Here is a 19,538-nt window from a genome sequence, read left to right as displayed (position 1 = left end):
ACCAAAAAGTCAGGTATTGCATATTTTAAAAATTCCTATGGCACACCAGTGTGCCGCGGCACCCTGGTTGAAAATCAGTGGTCTATTTCCTTTTCTCTGGGGGAGCACCATTGTCTCATTGTCTTAGCCGTAGCTTTACAATAAGATTTGCCATCTAATAAAATATGGCCTCTGCAGGTTCTCATTCTTTAAGGTTGGATTGTTTATTCTTGATAATTTCTTCTCCTGTGTCAATTTTAGAGTTATCCTATCAAGCCCTGTGAAAAATCTCATGGCTGTTTGTTTCACATTGCATTGACTCTATAGTTCGATTTGGAAAAAACAAAGAGATATCTTTTTTTATTATTTTGAATCTTTCTAGCATAATAGGATGTATCTCTCATTAATTTAGTTCTTCCTTAATGTCTTTACAGTTTAAAAATTATCTCTATAAGGTTCTGCACAGTGATAAATTCTTATTCTTGCAGACATGGTTAAATCATTCATATATTTTTAAATTAAATCGGGATGTCCTTTAACAAAATATGGACACTATATATTCTAAAAATTAAATCATAAAATATCATAGGTTTTTGAATAAAGGTACATTTTTTAAAGAAACTAGTAATTATAAGTCATCAGAAGATTTCCATTTAGCTAAGAGATGAGACTCTAAAAAGAAGAACCTAATTAAAACCACTGAGAAGGCTTAAGGAGAAAACCATTTTACTCTTAACTTGCATCTTTTCTCCCACTATGAAACCTTATATGATCCTTCCCCGGCAAAATTCATTAGTTTCTTGCTTGTGTTTCTAACTATCACCCTGTTTTACAGCAATTATAATAATATTGTCTTGCGCTGTAATTATTTCTACACACATCTGTCTTCCCCACTGGATTGCACACTTCTTGAGACCAGGGACTTTATCTTATCTTTGTATCACCAGCACAGTCACAGTGCCTACCATGTAGAATATGGGCAATATAAGCTGTTAGGCATTAAAATTGGACATCCAAAAGCGACACTAGCATCTGCTCCCAATCAAGTCTTCAAAAGTTGCACAGAAATCAACCTGTATAATTCCTTCCTTCCGATTCCTCTGTCCCCTTAGATTCAGTTGTTCCATTCTCTCCTACTTCTCTTCCAAATCTCTCCTCTTTAGCTCCCTTGTGGTATCTTTTGCCTCTGACATCCCCAGAAACATCAGTGCTCCCCCAGTATTCTCTTTGTAGTCCCCTCACTTCTCATTCTACTCAAGTCTATTCCATATCATCCACTCTTTGGTTAGACCAGGAATGATAAAATTTTATACTTCAACAGTGAACACACTTTTAAACTCTAGAGACGTATCTGATTTCCTACATATCTACTATATTTCTCATATAGAGACTTCCATTAGCACATAAAATGTAATATGTTCCCAGTGATGAACTCATTAATCCCCCTACCCACGCATACACCTACAAACATACCTTCCTGAAATTTGCCATTCTTTTTATTTATGTGATGGTTAATGTTGTCACTACGCATTCCGTTACCCAAATGAGAAGAATCAGCCTTCCTTGGGCCTTATTTCAAAAAGATAATGCTGACTTAAAAGCCTGTCTCCTAAAAATCTCCCCAATCTCTCCCTCAATCTCCCGGTTGCTACTGGCTGAATTATGACCTGTGGTTTGCAGCTGGGCTGCTGCAAAACCTCCTGGTTTGTCTTCCTGACTCCAGATTGATTTCCTCCTTTCAGGTTCTTGTTTAAATTATTTTTTCTAAAAATACAAATGTTGTTACATACACTTGCGAGTTGAATATTTTTTCATACCTTAACATTGTTCAAAGGGCAAAAGTCCAAATTCATTGACATAGCACCCATGTTATGCACATGCCCCACCTGACCTGTCCACGTTCATACTTTTCCATTCATACTATTATTCTACATTCAGACCTCAGTTGTAAATGTCGACTGAAAATGCACATTCCTTTATTCCTTGACATAGGTGGCTTCTGTTATAATTATTATTTCCCCCTTTTTAAAAATCTAAATAATTCCTACTCATTCAACCCAAATATAGTCATTTATTTGATATCTTCCAGAACACCCCCCCACCATGGCACTGTGCTCATATCTTTATTCCAACACTTGCAGATTTGCACAGAAATTTATGTTTTTCTAACTTTCATTATCCTAACTTCCTTGCTGGAGCTCAGAACCATGTGTTTTGCGTTATTGCATCTGCCCCGGCAGCTAGAATACCTGTTCTTCCTCAGACAAACATCCACAGAATTCCAGAAAACATCTTCTGCCTGCTTCCCAGGGCACCCTTCCCTGTCGCCAACACTAATCAAGCGCCATCCTTCCTGCAAGCCTTCCTGCAAGGCTGGCCTCCGTGCTTAGGCTCCTCTTTAGAACTGTGTCAGGCTGAGCGACACTCAATTTGTTCTTATTCTTCACTTTTAAGTTGTCATCTTCACTAATCTCTCAACAGTCAACGCAGGATAGCTTTCCATGGTTGTATACTTCAGGCCTGATTGGAAGCGTGGGTCAACAGCGCAGACCTGCTGTGTCTCCCACCCATGTGGCCTATGTCTGCAGGCCATCGTCTGAAAACCACGTCACCAGGGTGGACTCTGAACACGCCTGGCTCTGTTTCGAGTGCTTTCCCATGCATTCCTTCATTCAATCCTGCCATTGCTCTTTCCCAAGGTCAGAAAACTAGTAGGTGACCCTTCCCAAGGTCTAAATCCAAGACTCTTCACCAAAAGTTTTGTTTTCCAGGATTCCTCATTTTTTTAGAATAAATTTTCTCTCTCGGTTTTCCAATTCTCAGCTGTCCCCTTTACCACGTTTTTGAACCCTGTATTGCCTTTTTTAAAATTCCTGTGTGGATTTATATGATAGAGTGAAAATGGTTGCGGGAACTCTTGCCAAGCGGTGTCCTGCAGTGCATGGTCTTTTCCTGTTTAATATTTTGGGATTGTTTGAAATTCAGCTTGGCTAGCCTGACACTTAATCTGTGATGTGTTTTTCTTAAGTTAGCACATCCCAGGGGTACTCAGGCAGCCAGATTATTTTGCCAGGTAATTAGCAGAAGTCTTTTGTACTAATACCCTTTCTTCATTGCGATTGCCTTTTTTATGTTTGGTTTCCTTTAGCCAAGGACTTTTTACAAAATGCAAATTATTATCAAGAAAGAGCTGGGGAATTGCTTTGGAAATTTCACTTAAAACACAAAGTAAACTTAGCAACAGGAAGGAGGAAACCGTAGTGTTTAGTTGTCATGTACTATTTTCATGATGGAAGGAAATGCATATTCTAAGGAGTGGGGGAAAGCAGCTTTCATTAAGAGTTCCCAGAAGATTTCAGAAGAAGTGACATGATCCTAAATCATGTTCTTGATGTTAAAGCGTTGTTTAGAATGGTGATTATTTAAATGGAGTAGTTTTTCTGATCAAATGTGAGCAATAATAAGCCTTTACCTGAAAACTACAATTTATTGGTATCAGGTATCAGGCATTTTGGACTAGTGTGCATTTTTAATATACATGCTTTTCTTCAGATTTTTTATTTAAATATGCTTAGAAATAACTTGTTTTCTTTCCAAATGGGACAAAGATTATACAAATACAAGAAATAAACCTTAAGAAATACAGAAAAGGAGACATAGATGCAAAAGAACAAACGTGTTTTGAGTAGCCAACAGGTGAAGTTTTATACGTTTCTGGAAACCAGATGGATGGACACAAGTGCACAGAAAAGGAAAGTAGAGAAAAGTATGAAGTCAGAACCTTGTAGAAAGTCTGAAATTAGGGTCAACAGGCATAGTGGTGGGTGAATGAAACAGAACACATGAGACAAGTGGGGCTGAAAACAGGGGGATTGATTAAACAGTGGAAAATTTTAAGATAACACATTATAGAAAAAGAAAGACAAAAAAGAAACAACAGAAAATCATGATATATATGTCAAAATAGGACAGAATTTCAAGCAATAGATGGATAATACGAAAGTAGAAGCTCCTTTGCTGAAAGCTAAAAACAATCTCTTCTAATGGGCCCAGATTTGTAGCCTTGGAGCCACAGGAAAAGAAATGGAACCTGTCATATTAGCAGACAAAAAATATTGATAAAATTTAAAACTGATAATTTTGTTTATTAGCTTCTAAATTTTAGAGTCATCCTTGAACAAAGCCGAGTAGAATGCGTTGTAGGTAGAGGAAAAAGTATTTTAGTTAGAAAATTTTGAACATTTAAAATTGTAAGTGTCGTTGAGAGAATTTGGAAATTGGGAAGTGAGGGGAGAACAGACCTAAGGAAACAAATAACTTCAAGCAGGGAATTTGAGATCCTGACTCAAGTTAATGGAACCAAACATAAAAGTAGAAACATATTATGTAGTAATGTAAAATAATAAGAGAATATTGAAATTAATAAAACTTTGAAAGGTTGCTTAAAGGAGTATGGAAAGAAACACCAAGTGTGATGGTATGTACATATTAAATACTCATTTTTATTAGAGAGATATAACTACTTCAGCATGTTATTTAGGTCAATGGTGTCACCTAGAAGAAAAATAATAATAATAATAAACATGTCAAGCATTTCCTTCTTGCCTGGGAGGGTTAGAGAGGGAGAGTTTTGGTTATTATTTGAAGCTCTTTTGTACTCCTTGGTTGTCATCGTGTGTACATTATTTTATAAACCTAAACAAAACTAGAAAAGAAATTATAGAACAATATATTCCAAGAGTCCCTATGTAAAAAGACTTGAAGTTCATGGGAAATACGACTTTTTAAATCAGTGGTTCTCAATGTGCTCGCTCATGAAAATCCACCAGAGATTCTCAAACCCTTTTGGGCCATGTGAAGAGTGGTTTAAGTGGGTACAGGCTGGGCTGCAGTTTATACAATAAGCCACCAGCAGTCCAGTAGTGACAGATTTGAGGTCACTATTCTTCTTCCTTCCTTGATCCCCACAGTTGAAAACATCTTGCTGACCACTTTGCCTTCTTTACATCAGATCCAAGCTTCTAATTGCAGCTCAACTTTACATTACTTTCTTTAGGTTCTTTAAAAAGAGCAGAAAGTGGAAAACTTGTGGAGTAAAAGATCTAGGCAGAAGTGAAACAGCCATTTAGCAACACTTTGGGCATTTACAGAAGCCCGCAAGGCAATAAAAAAAGTCAGTTGTTGGAGACACTTTATAATAGCCCTAGTTTGTTTCAAGTTGCTGTGGTTCAGTTTTCTTCATCAGTTCATTCTTTTGCTAAATGTATATGTGTTCCTGCCTGTGGTTTGCCAGTTCCCAAGAACCCCAAACTCAAGCCCAGTTTTTAAATTGAGTTCAGAAGTGTATTGAAGGTCAGTGTGATATGTGGGAAGAACGCTGGATTTTAATAAACCTGGATTTAAATCTTGGAGCTGCCTGGTAAGAAATAGATTGCGATGGCAAATCACTTACCCTAGCTATTACTCCTCAGTTTTCATTTCTGTAAAATGAGGGTAATATCACATCCGTTATAGGATTATTTGTCTAAAAATTATTTATTGGGGGAAAAGAAGACATTGGTTTCCTGGAAACATCTGCTGAAAACATTTTTATTCCAGGAAATTGATTCTCGGACCAAGGTTTTAACCAGCACTTCTTAGCCATTCCCATCGAGCCTTTTATTTATTTTCCTTTTTATTGAATTTATTGGGGTGACGCTGGTTAACAAAACTATTCAGGTTTCGGGTGCCCATTCTGCAGTGCGTCAAACATACACTGTGTTGTGTGTTCATCAATACAAGTTTCCGCCCATCACCATTCAGCACCCCCGTGCCTTCCTCCACCGCCCCACCTTCCCTCCCCAGAGTTCTTTCCCTATTTTTCCTGTTCTGCCCCCCCCAGCCCCTGCTCCCCCCCCCCCGCCAGCTCTCAGCCTGTTGTCTCTGTTTCCCATGGAGCCCTTTGAGCGGTGACGGGCTTTGCCTTGCGTTGGGCTCCGGCCCTGTACCTTTAACAAGCTCCCTGGGTGATTCCCAGGCACAGCAGGGTTCAGATGATTGCCTTAAGTATGCGGCGAGCATTTTAAGAGACAGATTATTATTTTGTGCTTTAAAACATGCAGTTCATGTTGCATATTTACATCAAGGTCCCAAAACACAATCAGCTTCAGATGACAATGCAAGTGGATGACAATGCACATTTTCTACAAAATTGAACAAAGTCACATCGGCCAAGAATTATGTCTTGGGCCACATTTTTCTCCTTAAAATGATTGACAGTTGGCAGGAGAGGCTGCTTTTCCATACCTAATTACTTTCTTCAACAATAAAACTTTCTTAAGTATTTTCTGTGCTCGTACACTTGTTTTTCAAAGACAGACAAAATTTATTACGCCGTTTGCAGTTTTGGGAGGGGGGAGCCATAAGCAGAGTATTCGAGCGGCGAGTATGGCAGGAGGATGCTAGAATGTCCAGGGTGTTGGGGGACTGGGAGGAGGGGCATTTAGTCTTACCTCCTAAAGGGATCCTCTTGGGAAAAAATAGCATTTTGAAGGATAGACAGGAATTATACATGTAATATATAAGTAATAAATATTGAAAAAATGAGTCTTTCAAAAGACAAGGAAGCAATAAACTGCACCGGATTATGCAAGGAATTGCCAACAGATCTATATTACAGGAGCAAAATATCAGAGGCAAGGAGGTGTGGGCTGGGCAAGTCCGCGGAAGGTATTGTTTGCCAACCCGGAATGCCCCTGGTGGCTTGAATTCCGCATAACTGCTGAAAGAAAGGAGTGTATGGGCCACCCACAGGGGGTGGGGCAAGTGTATGTGTGAATTAGTGAATGGATACTTCAGTGCCAGAAGTAGACTATTTTAAGAAATTATTAAGTCTAGCCCAAACACGGAAATTGAATTATGCCAAATTCCAAGCAGTGAGAGATTTTATGTAGGGAATTTGTGGGTAAATACTGCTGCATAAATTGGTACATAAAGGATATGTATGCATGTGTATGTATGCATGTGTACACATGCATTCATATGCACAGACAGATATGTCTATTTGTATTTTTGAACAAAATATAGAAAGCAAAGATACCCTCATGGGCTTAATTCCATATACATGTGTTATCTTGGAATTTTTCTTCGTTTTAGCCACTAAGACAAGAAAACTTATTTTAATTTATAGTTTTCTTCTGAGCAAGAAATCCTAGAATTAGTGCCTGAGTAAAATTTCACAGTGGTTTTTAGACTTGTATATTGTCTGTTCCATTTATTACAGCTCTAATTTGACCCTCCAGAAAGGTATGTTGTAGTTCTGACCTATAGTACACCTGAATTAGACCTTATTTGGAAATTGGCTGTTCACAGAGGTTATCAAGCCATAACAAGTTCAGGAGAGTGGTCCCTAATCCAATAGGAGTGGTGTCCTTATAAAAAGTAGAAATTTGGACATAGAGAACAACACGCATAGGAAGAATGCACCCTAAAGATGGAAGCTTGGGGTGATGTGTATCTATAAGCCAAGGATTGCCAAAGATTGCAGGTAAAACAGTAGAAGCCAGGAGTAGGCAGGAATCATTCTTACAGATGCCAGAGCCTTGGGTTGCCAACACCTCCATTTCAAACTTCTAACCTCCCAACCTGTGAGATAATGAATTTCTGTTGTTTTAAGCCACCAAGTTTGCAATGCTTTGGATTTATTTATCTTTATTGTTGACAGTATTACAGACGTTCCCTTTTTCTTCCCCTTGACCCCCTCCACCCTGCTCCCACCCCCTCCCCAGGCTTCCCTGCACTATTGTCTGTCTGCAATACTTTTGTACAGCAGTTGTAGGAAGCTAGTACATGGTTAAAATATTAAAAAGGAAATGTTAAAAGGCCAATTAACATAGTACTTTCATGCTTTAATTGTTTCCATCTATCATCCCATCTAATGGCACCATGATTTTGAAAAAAGAAAGGAGTTTAACAACAGAAAAATAGAAAGGACGAGATTTCAGAATAAGAGACAATCCTTTCAATTTAGCCATCAGTGATTTATGTACAAAAGTATTTTGCCCTTACCTTTCTTTACATCACAGAATACAGCAGATTTTAGCACCTGTCCTATATTTCAATGACGTGCCCAGGAACCAGATGTGTTCGCTGACTTCTGGCACAGCTGCTAATAGCATGGTTTGGGGAGTGTATTCTCCTGCTCAGCCAATGCCATTATCTCCACGTGAATGGAATCCCAGCTCTGGAGGTCTTGGGTTTAATTACCGTAAACCTTATTCAGAGGCCGGGACTAAAGATGATAGAGAAACCTGTCTTCTTGCCCAGACAGGCCCTGTAGGCATTTGTTGTCTTTGAAAGAGATTTTGCTATTTAAATCCCCAGAAACGGGCTTCTGATCAAAACATTTGAGTCAAATTAAGTCCCTGTAATGCTGATAACTAGGTTTCTAAAGTGTCCAAATTAAACACTGGAGTCTTCTCCACAGGATGATATTACTATGATCAGGCAACCTTCATTCTTCTTAAAGAAACTTAATATTTATTTTGGGCTAGAAAAAAAAATATTATTGCAGAAAATGGAAGCCCATCAATAGAATAAAATCACCTTCTGTCCTGTTTTTCTGATCTTTATATCCCCCCTGGGGTATAGATTTTCTCATTTAAAAAGTGAGAAATTTCAATAAAATTTAAATATATATTGAGCGCTCCCTAGGTTAGATAAAGGAACAAGAACCACCGGGGATATGAGCATAGGTGAAACATAGCCCCCGCTCCCTGAAAAATACCACAAATAGGTGATTTCTAAAAATGCGCCCATGATTAAATTTCCATGACTGAGAAATTGTGTTGGTAACAATTCTGCGTATGCACTTAAAAATCTCGGAGAGAAGGTATCTGTGGGCCTTCCCTGACAGAGCCGCAATACATTGGTTAAATGCAATTTGCTTGAGCACATAAATCATTCTAGGAAAAATAATGTCTTCAGATCCCTTCAGGCTCATCCATCCTTTACTTTGAACTTTCTGTGTTTCACTTGATTATCCGACTCGTAGAACATTAGGGAAAATAGCCATGATGGCAGAAAGCTGCCGACAATGAAATGTTTCTTCCATGCGGACGTGTCCCGACTACTTGGCCAGCGTCCCAAGGCCTTCGCGCATTTAAGTGCAAGCACTGGTTTTGTGAGCGTGGCCAGCTTCTCCTTCACTGATCAGGGGACCGGTATGTCTGCTGGCCTTCATTTAGGAGGACACCTGGTGGAAAATGGCCTGACTTTGGCCTATAAAGTGTGAAGAGAGCCTGTCAGCCAGTTCTTGTTGCTTAGATAACAATAGGTGATATGAAAATTCTGCTTGGTGACTTGCGGTTGTAGGTTTTACTACCTGTGTCTCTATCTTTTATCCCATATTGTATCATAGAGTCATTTCCCTCTTGCCTTTGATTCGAACAACTTCTCTTCACCTCCTGTGCCTAAGGTTTCCTTGCGAAACCAGATTTTCCCACTGCTGTTGTTCCAACATGACTATGTTTTGATTTGGGGCTTTGATTTACTTCGCAACTCTACAGACACGTATTAAGCCTTTGATAAGTGTGAGTCACTTTTCTAATTGCTACGGGTACAAAGAACAATGGGACCCAGGCCTGCAGATCTGAATGCTCATCTAAAATTAGGTATTGTTTTCTTCAAATATAATTTAAAATTTAATGTCGTTGAATATATATATGTTTTCCTGGATGGTTTGAGGTCACATGGTCTCTTTGAGGCAGCTTTGTACTCTTTCTAGGTTTTCCTCTTCTGAAAAGGAATGGCGATGTTTACTATTATTGTTATAAAATAATAACAGCAGGAGCGGAAAGCAGCTTTTTGTGTATCAGACACCATGCTGGGATCTGTATACGCTTTATATATTTCACGACAATGGATATCACAACTCTTACTAATTGTATGATTTTAGGCAAGGGGCAATGAGAGCTCCTCAGTAAGTTGCTGAGATAGAAATAATGCTTATAAACATAAAAATACACTAAGTGCCCTTAAGTGTAACCTTTAGAGTTATTGTTACTTGCTGTTGTTACATAGAAATACCAGCTGGAAGAGATAACCTTTATATTTCTGGACTTCAAACGTCCTTCCTGCCATTTAAATTCTTGTTCTTTGAATTGAAAACTGAAAGCCACAATAATAATAGAACCTAAAGAGAGAATGTCTCTTAGAGCTAGAAATGTAAACTCAGGGTTAAGCCAAGTCCTCTCTGAAAACACAACAGACATCCTAGAGAAGGGAACCTGGAGCTGTGGCTGCTCTCCTTGAGGCTGTGCCTTGCACACTTATTTACAAATCAATTTACCAGAATGCCCAGAGGGGAGGGGAGGGAAAAGCAGGGCCTGAGATAGAAATGCAAAGATCCTTAAGCCTGAAATCAAGAAGAACATATTCGTTTGGCTTTAAATAAGGCCATAGGCTGAGTTTGAAATTGAATTTTTGTCTAAAGCTTTGGGTAAGCATATTAATAGGTATGGAATCATTCTTGGCTTTGTTTGTTTTGGGAGATTGGATATTGTATTTAGAGAATTTTAGCTTTCAAAATATTCCACTTTAGAAATTAGATAAATATGGCTTAAAATACCATGTATATTTTACCATTTCTTTCTGTCAGTTTTTAATTCAGTGCTGCATGGGATAAGTGAAATGTATAAAAACTTTTATGGATCTGATATCTGTGTATTTCATTTTTAGTGTCTTTACTTTGGTGCTGAAGGATTTACATTTTATTCTTATTTTTATAATGATTTTATTTTTGAGATTACTATGTTCTAAACTGCACGCATGGAACCAGGGAAGCTAAATTTAAAAACAAGCAAGGAGAACAATGAGAGCTCTAGTTTTATTATTTTAGAAATCATTTATTTAAGACATTTTTATTGTGGGACATCTCAGAGAATTTAATATTTTATTGTGCACTGTGAATGTACACATTGTAATACCTAGGTTTCCTACAACTTATGGGACCCAAGAGCCCCCCTTTATTCTTGCCTGCACATATTGGCATCTCTAGAGACTGACTTTGAAGAAAAATTAATGCTAATGTGCATACGCACAGTAAGGCATGATTGTTTTGACAGATCAGTCCTATTTGTTCATGGGGGGAAAACCAACTTATAGGACTTTCTTTTGGAACAAAATGTTTGATCATAATGGTAAGTAATGGTATGTTTAAACAAAATGATCAGAGTGGCTGTGTGTGTGTCCCTGAGTTGATAGTAGATGCTACTTTTAGTTACCATGTAGATTTATTTAATTAACTATTTAACACCAGAACTGGCATTATTTAGACTTTCCCCTTTCAAAATTTCTAGTTGTAAATGGTTTTACATATATTTATAGGTGTCCATCTTAGAGAGGGGAACATGATTGATGTCCATTAATAAAGGCATTCAACTTATTTTGCTGTACTAGATTCCTAAAATGATAAAAGATAAATACTTTTGTTGGTGAACTACAGTTTGTGAATTCATCTTTAAAATGTAACCTACTTAGGTGCCTTGTTTTTAAGTATACTGGGAAATAAAATTGTCTCTGAAGAAGAATATACAACTTTGCACTGTGCGATTTGATTTTATAGCCAACAGTGATCAGAATGTCATTCATTCAAACAATGGAATTAAATCTGGAGAATATGCCACATTTGCATGGTGTCTCGTCCAAAATACCTCCTACACAAACTAAGATTGAGTGTGGTCACTGCCTCCGCAGTGTTACTGAAAGATCAAAATAATATGCTGCTCACCAATATAAGATAAACACTCTGTAATGCATTTCAGAGCATATTTAATATAAACGTGTAGTTCATTTTTATTTCATAGCATTATTATAAGAGGACTTCAGTATTCCTGAGTGGGTCATAGGCATAATTTCCCTTGTTTCCTGATAGAAATGGGCCCCATTTATGCACGGGACAGGTGCCGTATAACGTGATGAGACAACTACCTCCAAGTCAGGGACCTCTTTCTGCTTTTTGTTTCCTTTAGCTGTTGGCTAAAAGGGAAATTATCCCCCAGTGTTCTCTGTAATTGTTGTCATGGAAGCGTTGTGATGGCATGTTTAAAGCAATGTCAGAGTGATCCTGGAAAGTAGAATGAAGGCTATTTGAAGCAGCTCAGATTCCCACGTTTGTATGACTGTAGGCTTTCTCAAGCTCTGTGCATTGTCCATTTTGGTTCTGAGGAAAGAGGGGTGATATGGGGTTCACAAAGGTTTGGAAGCTTAGTTGGGTTGGGGGACTTGGAGAAGTGTGTGTTTGTGTGTGTGTGTGACAGAGAGAGAGAGAGATGAATCCTGTGACACAAAATCTGTACCGTTTACTATTCCCTTTCAGCCTACTATCTGATAATCAGTCCAACCTAGGGAAAAGAGATTGTACTTTTAAATTAATTTTAATGTTTGTTTTTAATCACTGAACTGAATTTTAGAATAAGCTTTAAATGTGTATTGATATTTGAAAAGATTATAGAATTTACTGAAAACAATTCGAATGTTCATCAGCTGACAAGTGGATACACATTGGTATATCCATAGGAAAGAATACTACTCAGCAGTAAAAAGGAGTGAGCTACTGATACGTGCACTAACATGGTTGATTCTTAAAAGCATCACATTAATGAAAGATACCAGACACAGAAGACCACATATTGTATGATTCCCTTTATATGAAATTCGAGAAAAGGCAAAAATATAGTGACAGGAGGCACACCATTGGTTTCAAAAGACTCTGGTGGGAGAAAGGGATTGACCACATAAGAGCAGAAGGGAACTTTTCTAGGTAATGCAAATGCTCTAATGTGATAATTAGTATTACTGTATGTATTGGTCAAATCTCAACCAATTCTGAAGTTTACATTGGTGAATGTTATTGTATGTAAATTATACCTAAATAGAACTGGTTAAAAAGACAATATGTTAGAATTCACTACTAAAGGGAGAGAAGATACTAGAATTTATTCATACTTAAAAGTGACCAGAAAAATCACATAGCTGAGTTTCATCCAGAATCTGGGCAAGGGTTAACATTAGGTCAAATAATTCAAAGTGATGGTCCAAGATAAAAATGATTACCCCATGAGTTGATTTTTTAAAAATCATTTTAACTATTTAATATATAAACACGCTAGCTTGCAATTTAGTACATAGAAGGCCCTTATATGTTGAGTGCTATGATTTTTTATTGTTGTTATTTAGAACAGTACATTAAGAGTTCCTAGATAACCTAATAGGAGTTGTAAACATAGACAGAAACTTCCTCCTACCTACCAGTGAGGAGAACCTATGAGTCAGCTGGTTCTGAGGATATGAAATACACACACGAAGGTGGGATTTATCGATGCCTTGTTTAGGGTAATCACAAAAGGTGAATATTAGAGCATTATTTCATAGATACACTCCTTTGGTGTATGTCTGTCAAATCATATCTGAACTATTTTAACCCATTGTGAGCATTCTTGTAAGAGCTTTGTATCTGATGAGAGTTAAGAGTTCCAGCCCTGGGCAGTGTGGCTCAGTTGGTTGGAGAATTATCCCAAACACGGAAAGGTCTCAGGTTCAACTCCTGGTCAGGGCCCATACCTAGGTTGCAGGGGCGTGTACTGGAGACAACCGATCCATGTTTCTCTCCCTCCCCCTTCCTTTCTAAAAATCAATAAACATATTTTTAAAAATACCATTAAAAAAAAGAATCCCAAAGTTTACAGGCATTCACCAGAAGTCATGACTGCATGTGTAACATTTAAATAATTTTGAAATGTTTTTTTGACCACGTGAGAAATGAGTAGTATGCCAACAACGACTAGAGGAGTGTGAGGCTCATGTTAACCTTGATCTCACATGTGCTGCAATAGAGAATATATGAATAGCCGACATTTATTGACTTCTTAATGTGCCCAGCACTGACTGTGCTAAGTAAATTTCATGAATTATCGCTTTTAAAACTCATCACAGTCTTAATAGACACAGATAAGCAAAGAAGTTGTACACATATTAAGAAACAGATCAAAGTTTCTATCTGACTCTAACAGTTGAGAACCACTGACATGGACTGTAGGACAGAGCTTGATGAGGAGACATTATGTTTTATTAGAGCTGGATTATCAACATTATGTATTTGGTGTCACTTGTCCTGGCCTGGGAAAATGGGATGGAGAGAGACAACTGATATATGGCCCAAACTCTTTGAACCTCAAATAATAAATCTATGGGATATCAGTATTTATTAGGGGACCAGTAAATGGTTGTTGAATACATTGATGATAGCTCCATATATTTGAATTGTTAGAAAACAGGAATTGTGTACTATATTCTTACTGTAGAAAAGATACCAAACATAGCATAAGGTTAATGTTGGATAATGGGGCATAATTTATTTTCAGAGCTGATCCTCCTACCAAGTCCATTTTGAAGTCCATTTGGGGCAATGGTGGAGACAGTCTTCTGTGTAAGATTGCTGGCATTTATAATAACTTGAGTTTTGATAAACATTTAATTATATTTTGGGATTATCAAACTGAGACAATTGTTGATCCTAAATGAGAAAAATAGTTAGTATGCAGACTCTAATGGATACATTTATTATTTCCTTATCATCGTGAGCTTCGAGCTTATTGTTTTCTATTTTTTAACAATGTAGAAATGCCATTTCTTAGGAAAAAAATGTTTTTTATAATGTGAACAGTAGATTGAAGCTGTACAGATTGGCTCTTTAATGAAATAGACCACATTCCAATGGAACTGACAAGCTTTATTTCTATTTGTTGTATTTTTTTTCTCATTACAGATGGACCCGATTCAGAAAGCTGTAATAAATCATACATTCGGGGTTCCTCTTCCTCATCGAAGAAAGCAAATCATATCATGCAACATTTGCCAGTTGAGATTTAATTCCGATGTAAGTTTATCATTTAGTGTGCACTAAAAAAAAATGTATTATGCTGTTCCAATCTTACAGAAGAGATTTCTTAAATATTTTTCTCCAGTAATGGAGCATGTCAAAATTCAGCGATAATATTTTAACTCCTTATGGGCTTTAATTTTGGAGTTTATTATATTATATTTGGTTGTTTGCTATGGAAAAATAGCGCATATATATAATCTTATATACTTGCTGTTTGATGAATGGCATTGTTTTAATCTCTTAAGAATGCTAAATGTAGGTTATATACTTTCCCTTTGGGGAATAGTCAAATATAGGACCAGTGAGGTTTTCAAGAAATGATACCTCTGAAAAAGATAGGTCCCAAATTATATTTCAAGGTCAAGGTTTTGGCTTTTTAAATTCTTTTCGCCTGCCTCGGTGGTGCCCAATTCCAGATCAGCCCTATGTCCTTAGTTATATTTGTGTTAGAGCTCTTAATTTACCGCCTTAGAAGTATTATCACTCTAACAGGGGTCCTAAAGACCTCGATGCCCTCAAGCCCCTAATGAGAAAAACTGAAGTGGAGAACATGACAGAAGGTAGACAACTGTGGACTTGACCAGCGCCTTGCAAATTATTCACTGAGAGTTACTCACATCCTTCCCAGCTTTTCTAAGGATCAGAAAAGACTTTTGGTTCACCCCTGTGAAGCTAATTTTGGCTTGTGGCCAACATGAAAGATCCTGCTCCCCACAACCTGCTTTGGTGTGGAGCTGGTCCTTAGAAATATGGAAAAGAGAGGGAATGTTGATTTGGAAGAAATAGGATTTGAACACCTTGTGGATACTCTAGGCAAACAGAAGACCCCATCCTATCCAAATGGCCCCTCCAAGGTGCCATCATCTTGCCCTCAATTGATGGGCATTGTGGAGATGACCAAGCAGATCTGGATTCTGGAGAATGTTAGGCCATCTAGTATTTAATCTTCCTGGGCAAGCAGATCCCTTGGGTGCTGTCCGGTGAGAATAGCACGTGAGATAACCAGGCACAGGAAATAGATGAGGCATAAATAAAGTGGCTTTTTCTTCTGTGAGAACATTTCATTTGGTATAAAGATTGCTACTCTCCTATGAACTCATACCGACTAGTACAGTACAATCATCAGGTAATTTTATAACATTCCTTCTGTTGGCTTAAGAAAGAGAAGAGTAGATTACCTGCACAGCATCTGAAAGGCATTTGCTGCTATAAAAAAGAATACACTAGACATACTGCATTTTACTTGGAGGGATATTTTGGGGTTTTTGTTTGTTTGTTTGTTTGTTTTTTAATACTGAGCACTTTGATTTGAATTTTCAGAAATTTACCATAGTATAATTTATTAATCAATAATAGTTTCAAGTGATCACTATTACGTAGTAATCTTTTCCAGATGTTGTAAAAAAAAAGATAAAAGAGGAGTCTGACATATAAATAAGAGTTCCGAACTCAATACAGTTGAACCTTGAACAACACGGATTTGAACTGAGTGGGTCCACTTATACATGGATTTTTTTCAAAAAATACGTACACTACTGTAGATGCATTGTCTCTTCCTTATGATTTTCTTAATATGTTTTTCTCTAACTTTATTATAAGACTACATTGCATAATACGTATAAGATATAAAACGTGTTAATCCGTTTATGTGATCAGTAAGGCTTCCAGTCAGCAGTGGGCGATTAGTAGTTAAGTTTTTGAGGAGTCAGGGTCACACACAAAATTTCAACCCTGCAGGCCATTGGCACCCCTAGCCCCTGTGTTGTTCAAGGGTCAACTGTAGTTGCAGTTTTGATCATTTCTGAACACTGGGCACACAGTCATATAGTTCTGTAATTGTCATTTTAAGTGGCTTCTTATTGGTTCCTTTTCTTCTTAAATCGTACTGATATTTTACTCACCTAATGAGGGCTATTTCGAAATCCCCTCCTGCCAGCACTTTCACTGACATTATTTTCCTCTGCATTCGGAAAACCATCTGCCACATCCAGGCTTGCTCTTTCGGTTGATTATCCCCAGTGATGGATCTCTCACCACTTTAAGACAGTTATTTCTTTTCTTTTTCTTTTGTTTTCTTTTTTAATGTTTCTTATTCTGTAGGTAGAAATCAAAGGCATGTTTAAAGACTTTAGAAATATTGTCAGGTATGCTTTATGAAATACATATGTGTTTACATATATGATTATTAACATTAAGAATCTTAATAATATAAAGAACAATATAAAGAACATTTATATTGAACATTACATTTAACAATATAAAGAACATTTAAGTACTTCTTTTCTAAAATGTAATTTTATTTTATTTCCTTGGTAAGAAAGAATAGCAATTTATTTTGCTAATGACACTTCAAGGTGGGACAGGAACCAATATGTATTTATTAGGGACAACTGCTGCTCATTCTCACAACTTTGCTTTGTGTGGCATGCGGTAAAAGGAAAATAGCTAAGATATTTAGGGAATTTAAATCAGTCAGCCTGGGTCATAATTAAACAATATGATTACTCTATTAATAGTCAATTGCTTATGTAACAAGTTACCACAAACCTAGTGGTTTAAAACAACACAGATGTATTATTTTATAGTTCTGGAGGTGATAAGTCGGAAATGGGTCTCCCTGGGCTAAAATCAAGGTGTTGGCAAGGTTATGTTCCTCTTGGAGACTGTAGGGGAGAAATCGCTCCTTGCCTTTCTTTTCTAGTTTCTAGAAGCTTCCCTCTTTCCTTGGCTCATGACTCCCATCTTCAAAGCCAGCATGACTGGTCAAGTCTTTTCTCTATTACCCTGATTCTCACTCTCCTGCCTTTTCCACAAGTATGGACCATTGTGATCAGAGTGTCACCTGTATAATCCAGGATAAATTTTCTCTTTTAAACTCAGCTGATTAGCAACCAAATTTCATCTGCTAATTTAATCCCCCTTTGTTTTGTAATGTAACATATTCATTGCTCCTAGGGATTAGGACTTAAATATCATTGTTCTGCCTACCACAAATACTCATTTGTATGTCTGCTTTAGGTTTGAATTGAATTTCATGACCACTTGAACTTATAGGATAATCACTCAATCCAGCTTCCTTGGTCTATATAAACTGAACACATGTGAATTCACTGCCTCCACATTTTTTCTTTATGTTGAACTTGAATGTAAATTCACTATGTAGCTCTAATTTTTAAAATTGAAGTTTTTTTAAAAATAGGAAGACCCAATGTAATTGAGTTTATAAATGACATAACAACATTTTAATTATGATTTATAAGCAAAACATAATTACTACAAAATTGAAATACAGGAGTAGAAACTCCCTTAGAGACTTTAAAAATATCTCTGTAGCATTATTATGTCAATAAAACTACTATGGGAATAGTAGTTTTGTTTACTTATTGACTGGTCATATCCATAAATATTAATTTTTATGTAATATTTAAAACTGAACAGCAAGATCAATTGGATTGATTATCCATTCATTCACATATAAGAAAATAACCTCTAAATAAATAGAAAATTGAGATATACATCATATTGGATCATTTTAATCCCAAGAAAAAGCTTTATAAATCCCAATACACCTGCCTTTTTGCTATTTCCAGGTAAATCTAGAATTTATCTTCCTGTTTCCATTCTTAAACCTAGAATCCTTTTGGAAAAGTAACACTGCAATTCACTTGTGTGCTTGGTTGAATCCTCTATCATGTAAGAAAGTATTTTTGCCTTATGAACCATTTTACATTTCAAAGCTTCTTCCTCTTCCAATGAAAATAATAGTTTATAGTTCCTTTCATCTCTGCATCATGAAAATTCAATTTTCTCTCCTCTAAGCTTTTATTTATTTTTTTAACCCTTTATATGATAAACTCTGTAGTTTGGTGTTATGCCATACTTGTTTCCTGTAGAGTTCATTTTTCATTTTTGGCCCTGCACATATCTTTTTAAAATGCCACATTATTTCTTATGTACTTTAAATCAGATTGTCTTCTCCTGGTGTAGGCTGTTCTTTGGGGAAAAAAACAACTCTCTAGATTTATATGAAACACACATGGAGTTATGCAAAAAGCTGCCAATTAAAGACAGAAAGGTTGCAATTTGCCCTGTTATTTTATCAGCATTCTAAAATAAGCATAAATTACCATGGGCCTGGGTAAGTTATTAAGTAAGTGCCTTTGAAAGACAATTTACAGCAGGGCCAGCATGAATGTAAGATCAAGTGAGGTAGAGAATTACTCGATGACTGTTTATAGAATGGAAAATAAGATCTTGGGCCCCAAACTAAGGAATCATAACATGGTGGCATCTAAGAGTCACTATGGGTCACCTCTTAACAGTAGCATTCCATAATACATTAGAGACAGAAGAAAACTTCTGCTGATTTCATAAGAGGGAACTGAGGTGCTTCATTTCCAGTGGTATTATAACTTAGAAATCATTGTTCTTGTTCTGCATTTTAGAACCGAGAAATGTAGTGAAACCGAGCAATTTATCTGACTTTAATTCATATCTCTTCCCTAGCTTCAATAACCAAATGTGGCAATGTAAGGATGAAGGTGCTAACAGGAATGTATTTCCCTACCAAATGAACAAATTAGATAATTTAACTTTCTTAACATCATATTGTAAGACACATCTTTTACATATTTAAATC

At 36.9% G+C, this 19,538-nt stretch overlaps 1 protein-coding gene across 3 annotated transcripts in view; it reads left to right on the top strand.

Moving 5' to 3' along the window:
* ZNF385D (zinc finger protein 385D) overlaps positions 1-19,538 on the top strand; it is a 463,164-nt gene that overhangs the window by 351,685 nt on the left and 91,941 nt on the right. For all 3 annotated transcript variants that reach the window (XM_081160106.1, XM_081160105.1, XM_081160104.1), the window contains exon 3: positions 14,783-14,893. In XM_081160106.1, coding sequence (XP_081016232.1) covers positions 14,783-14,893 — 111 coding nt within the window. The remainder of the gene's footprint in view (positions 1-14,782; positions 14,894-19,538) is intronic.

The sequence above is a fragment of the Miniopterus schreibersii genome, assembly GCF_964146895.1.
Source record: "Miniopterus schreibersii genome assembly, chromosome: 15".
NCBI lineage: Eukaryota > Metazoa > Chordata > Mammalia > Chiroptera > Miniopteridae > Miniopterus > Miniopterus schreibersii.
This window is presented reverse-complemented; position numbering and strand designations above follow the sequence as displayed.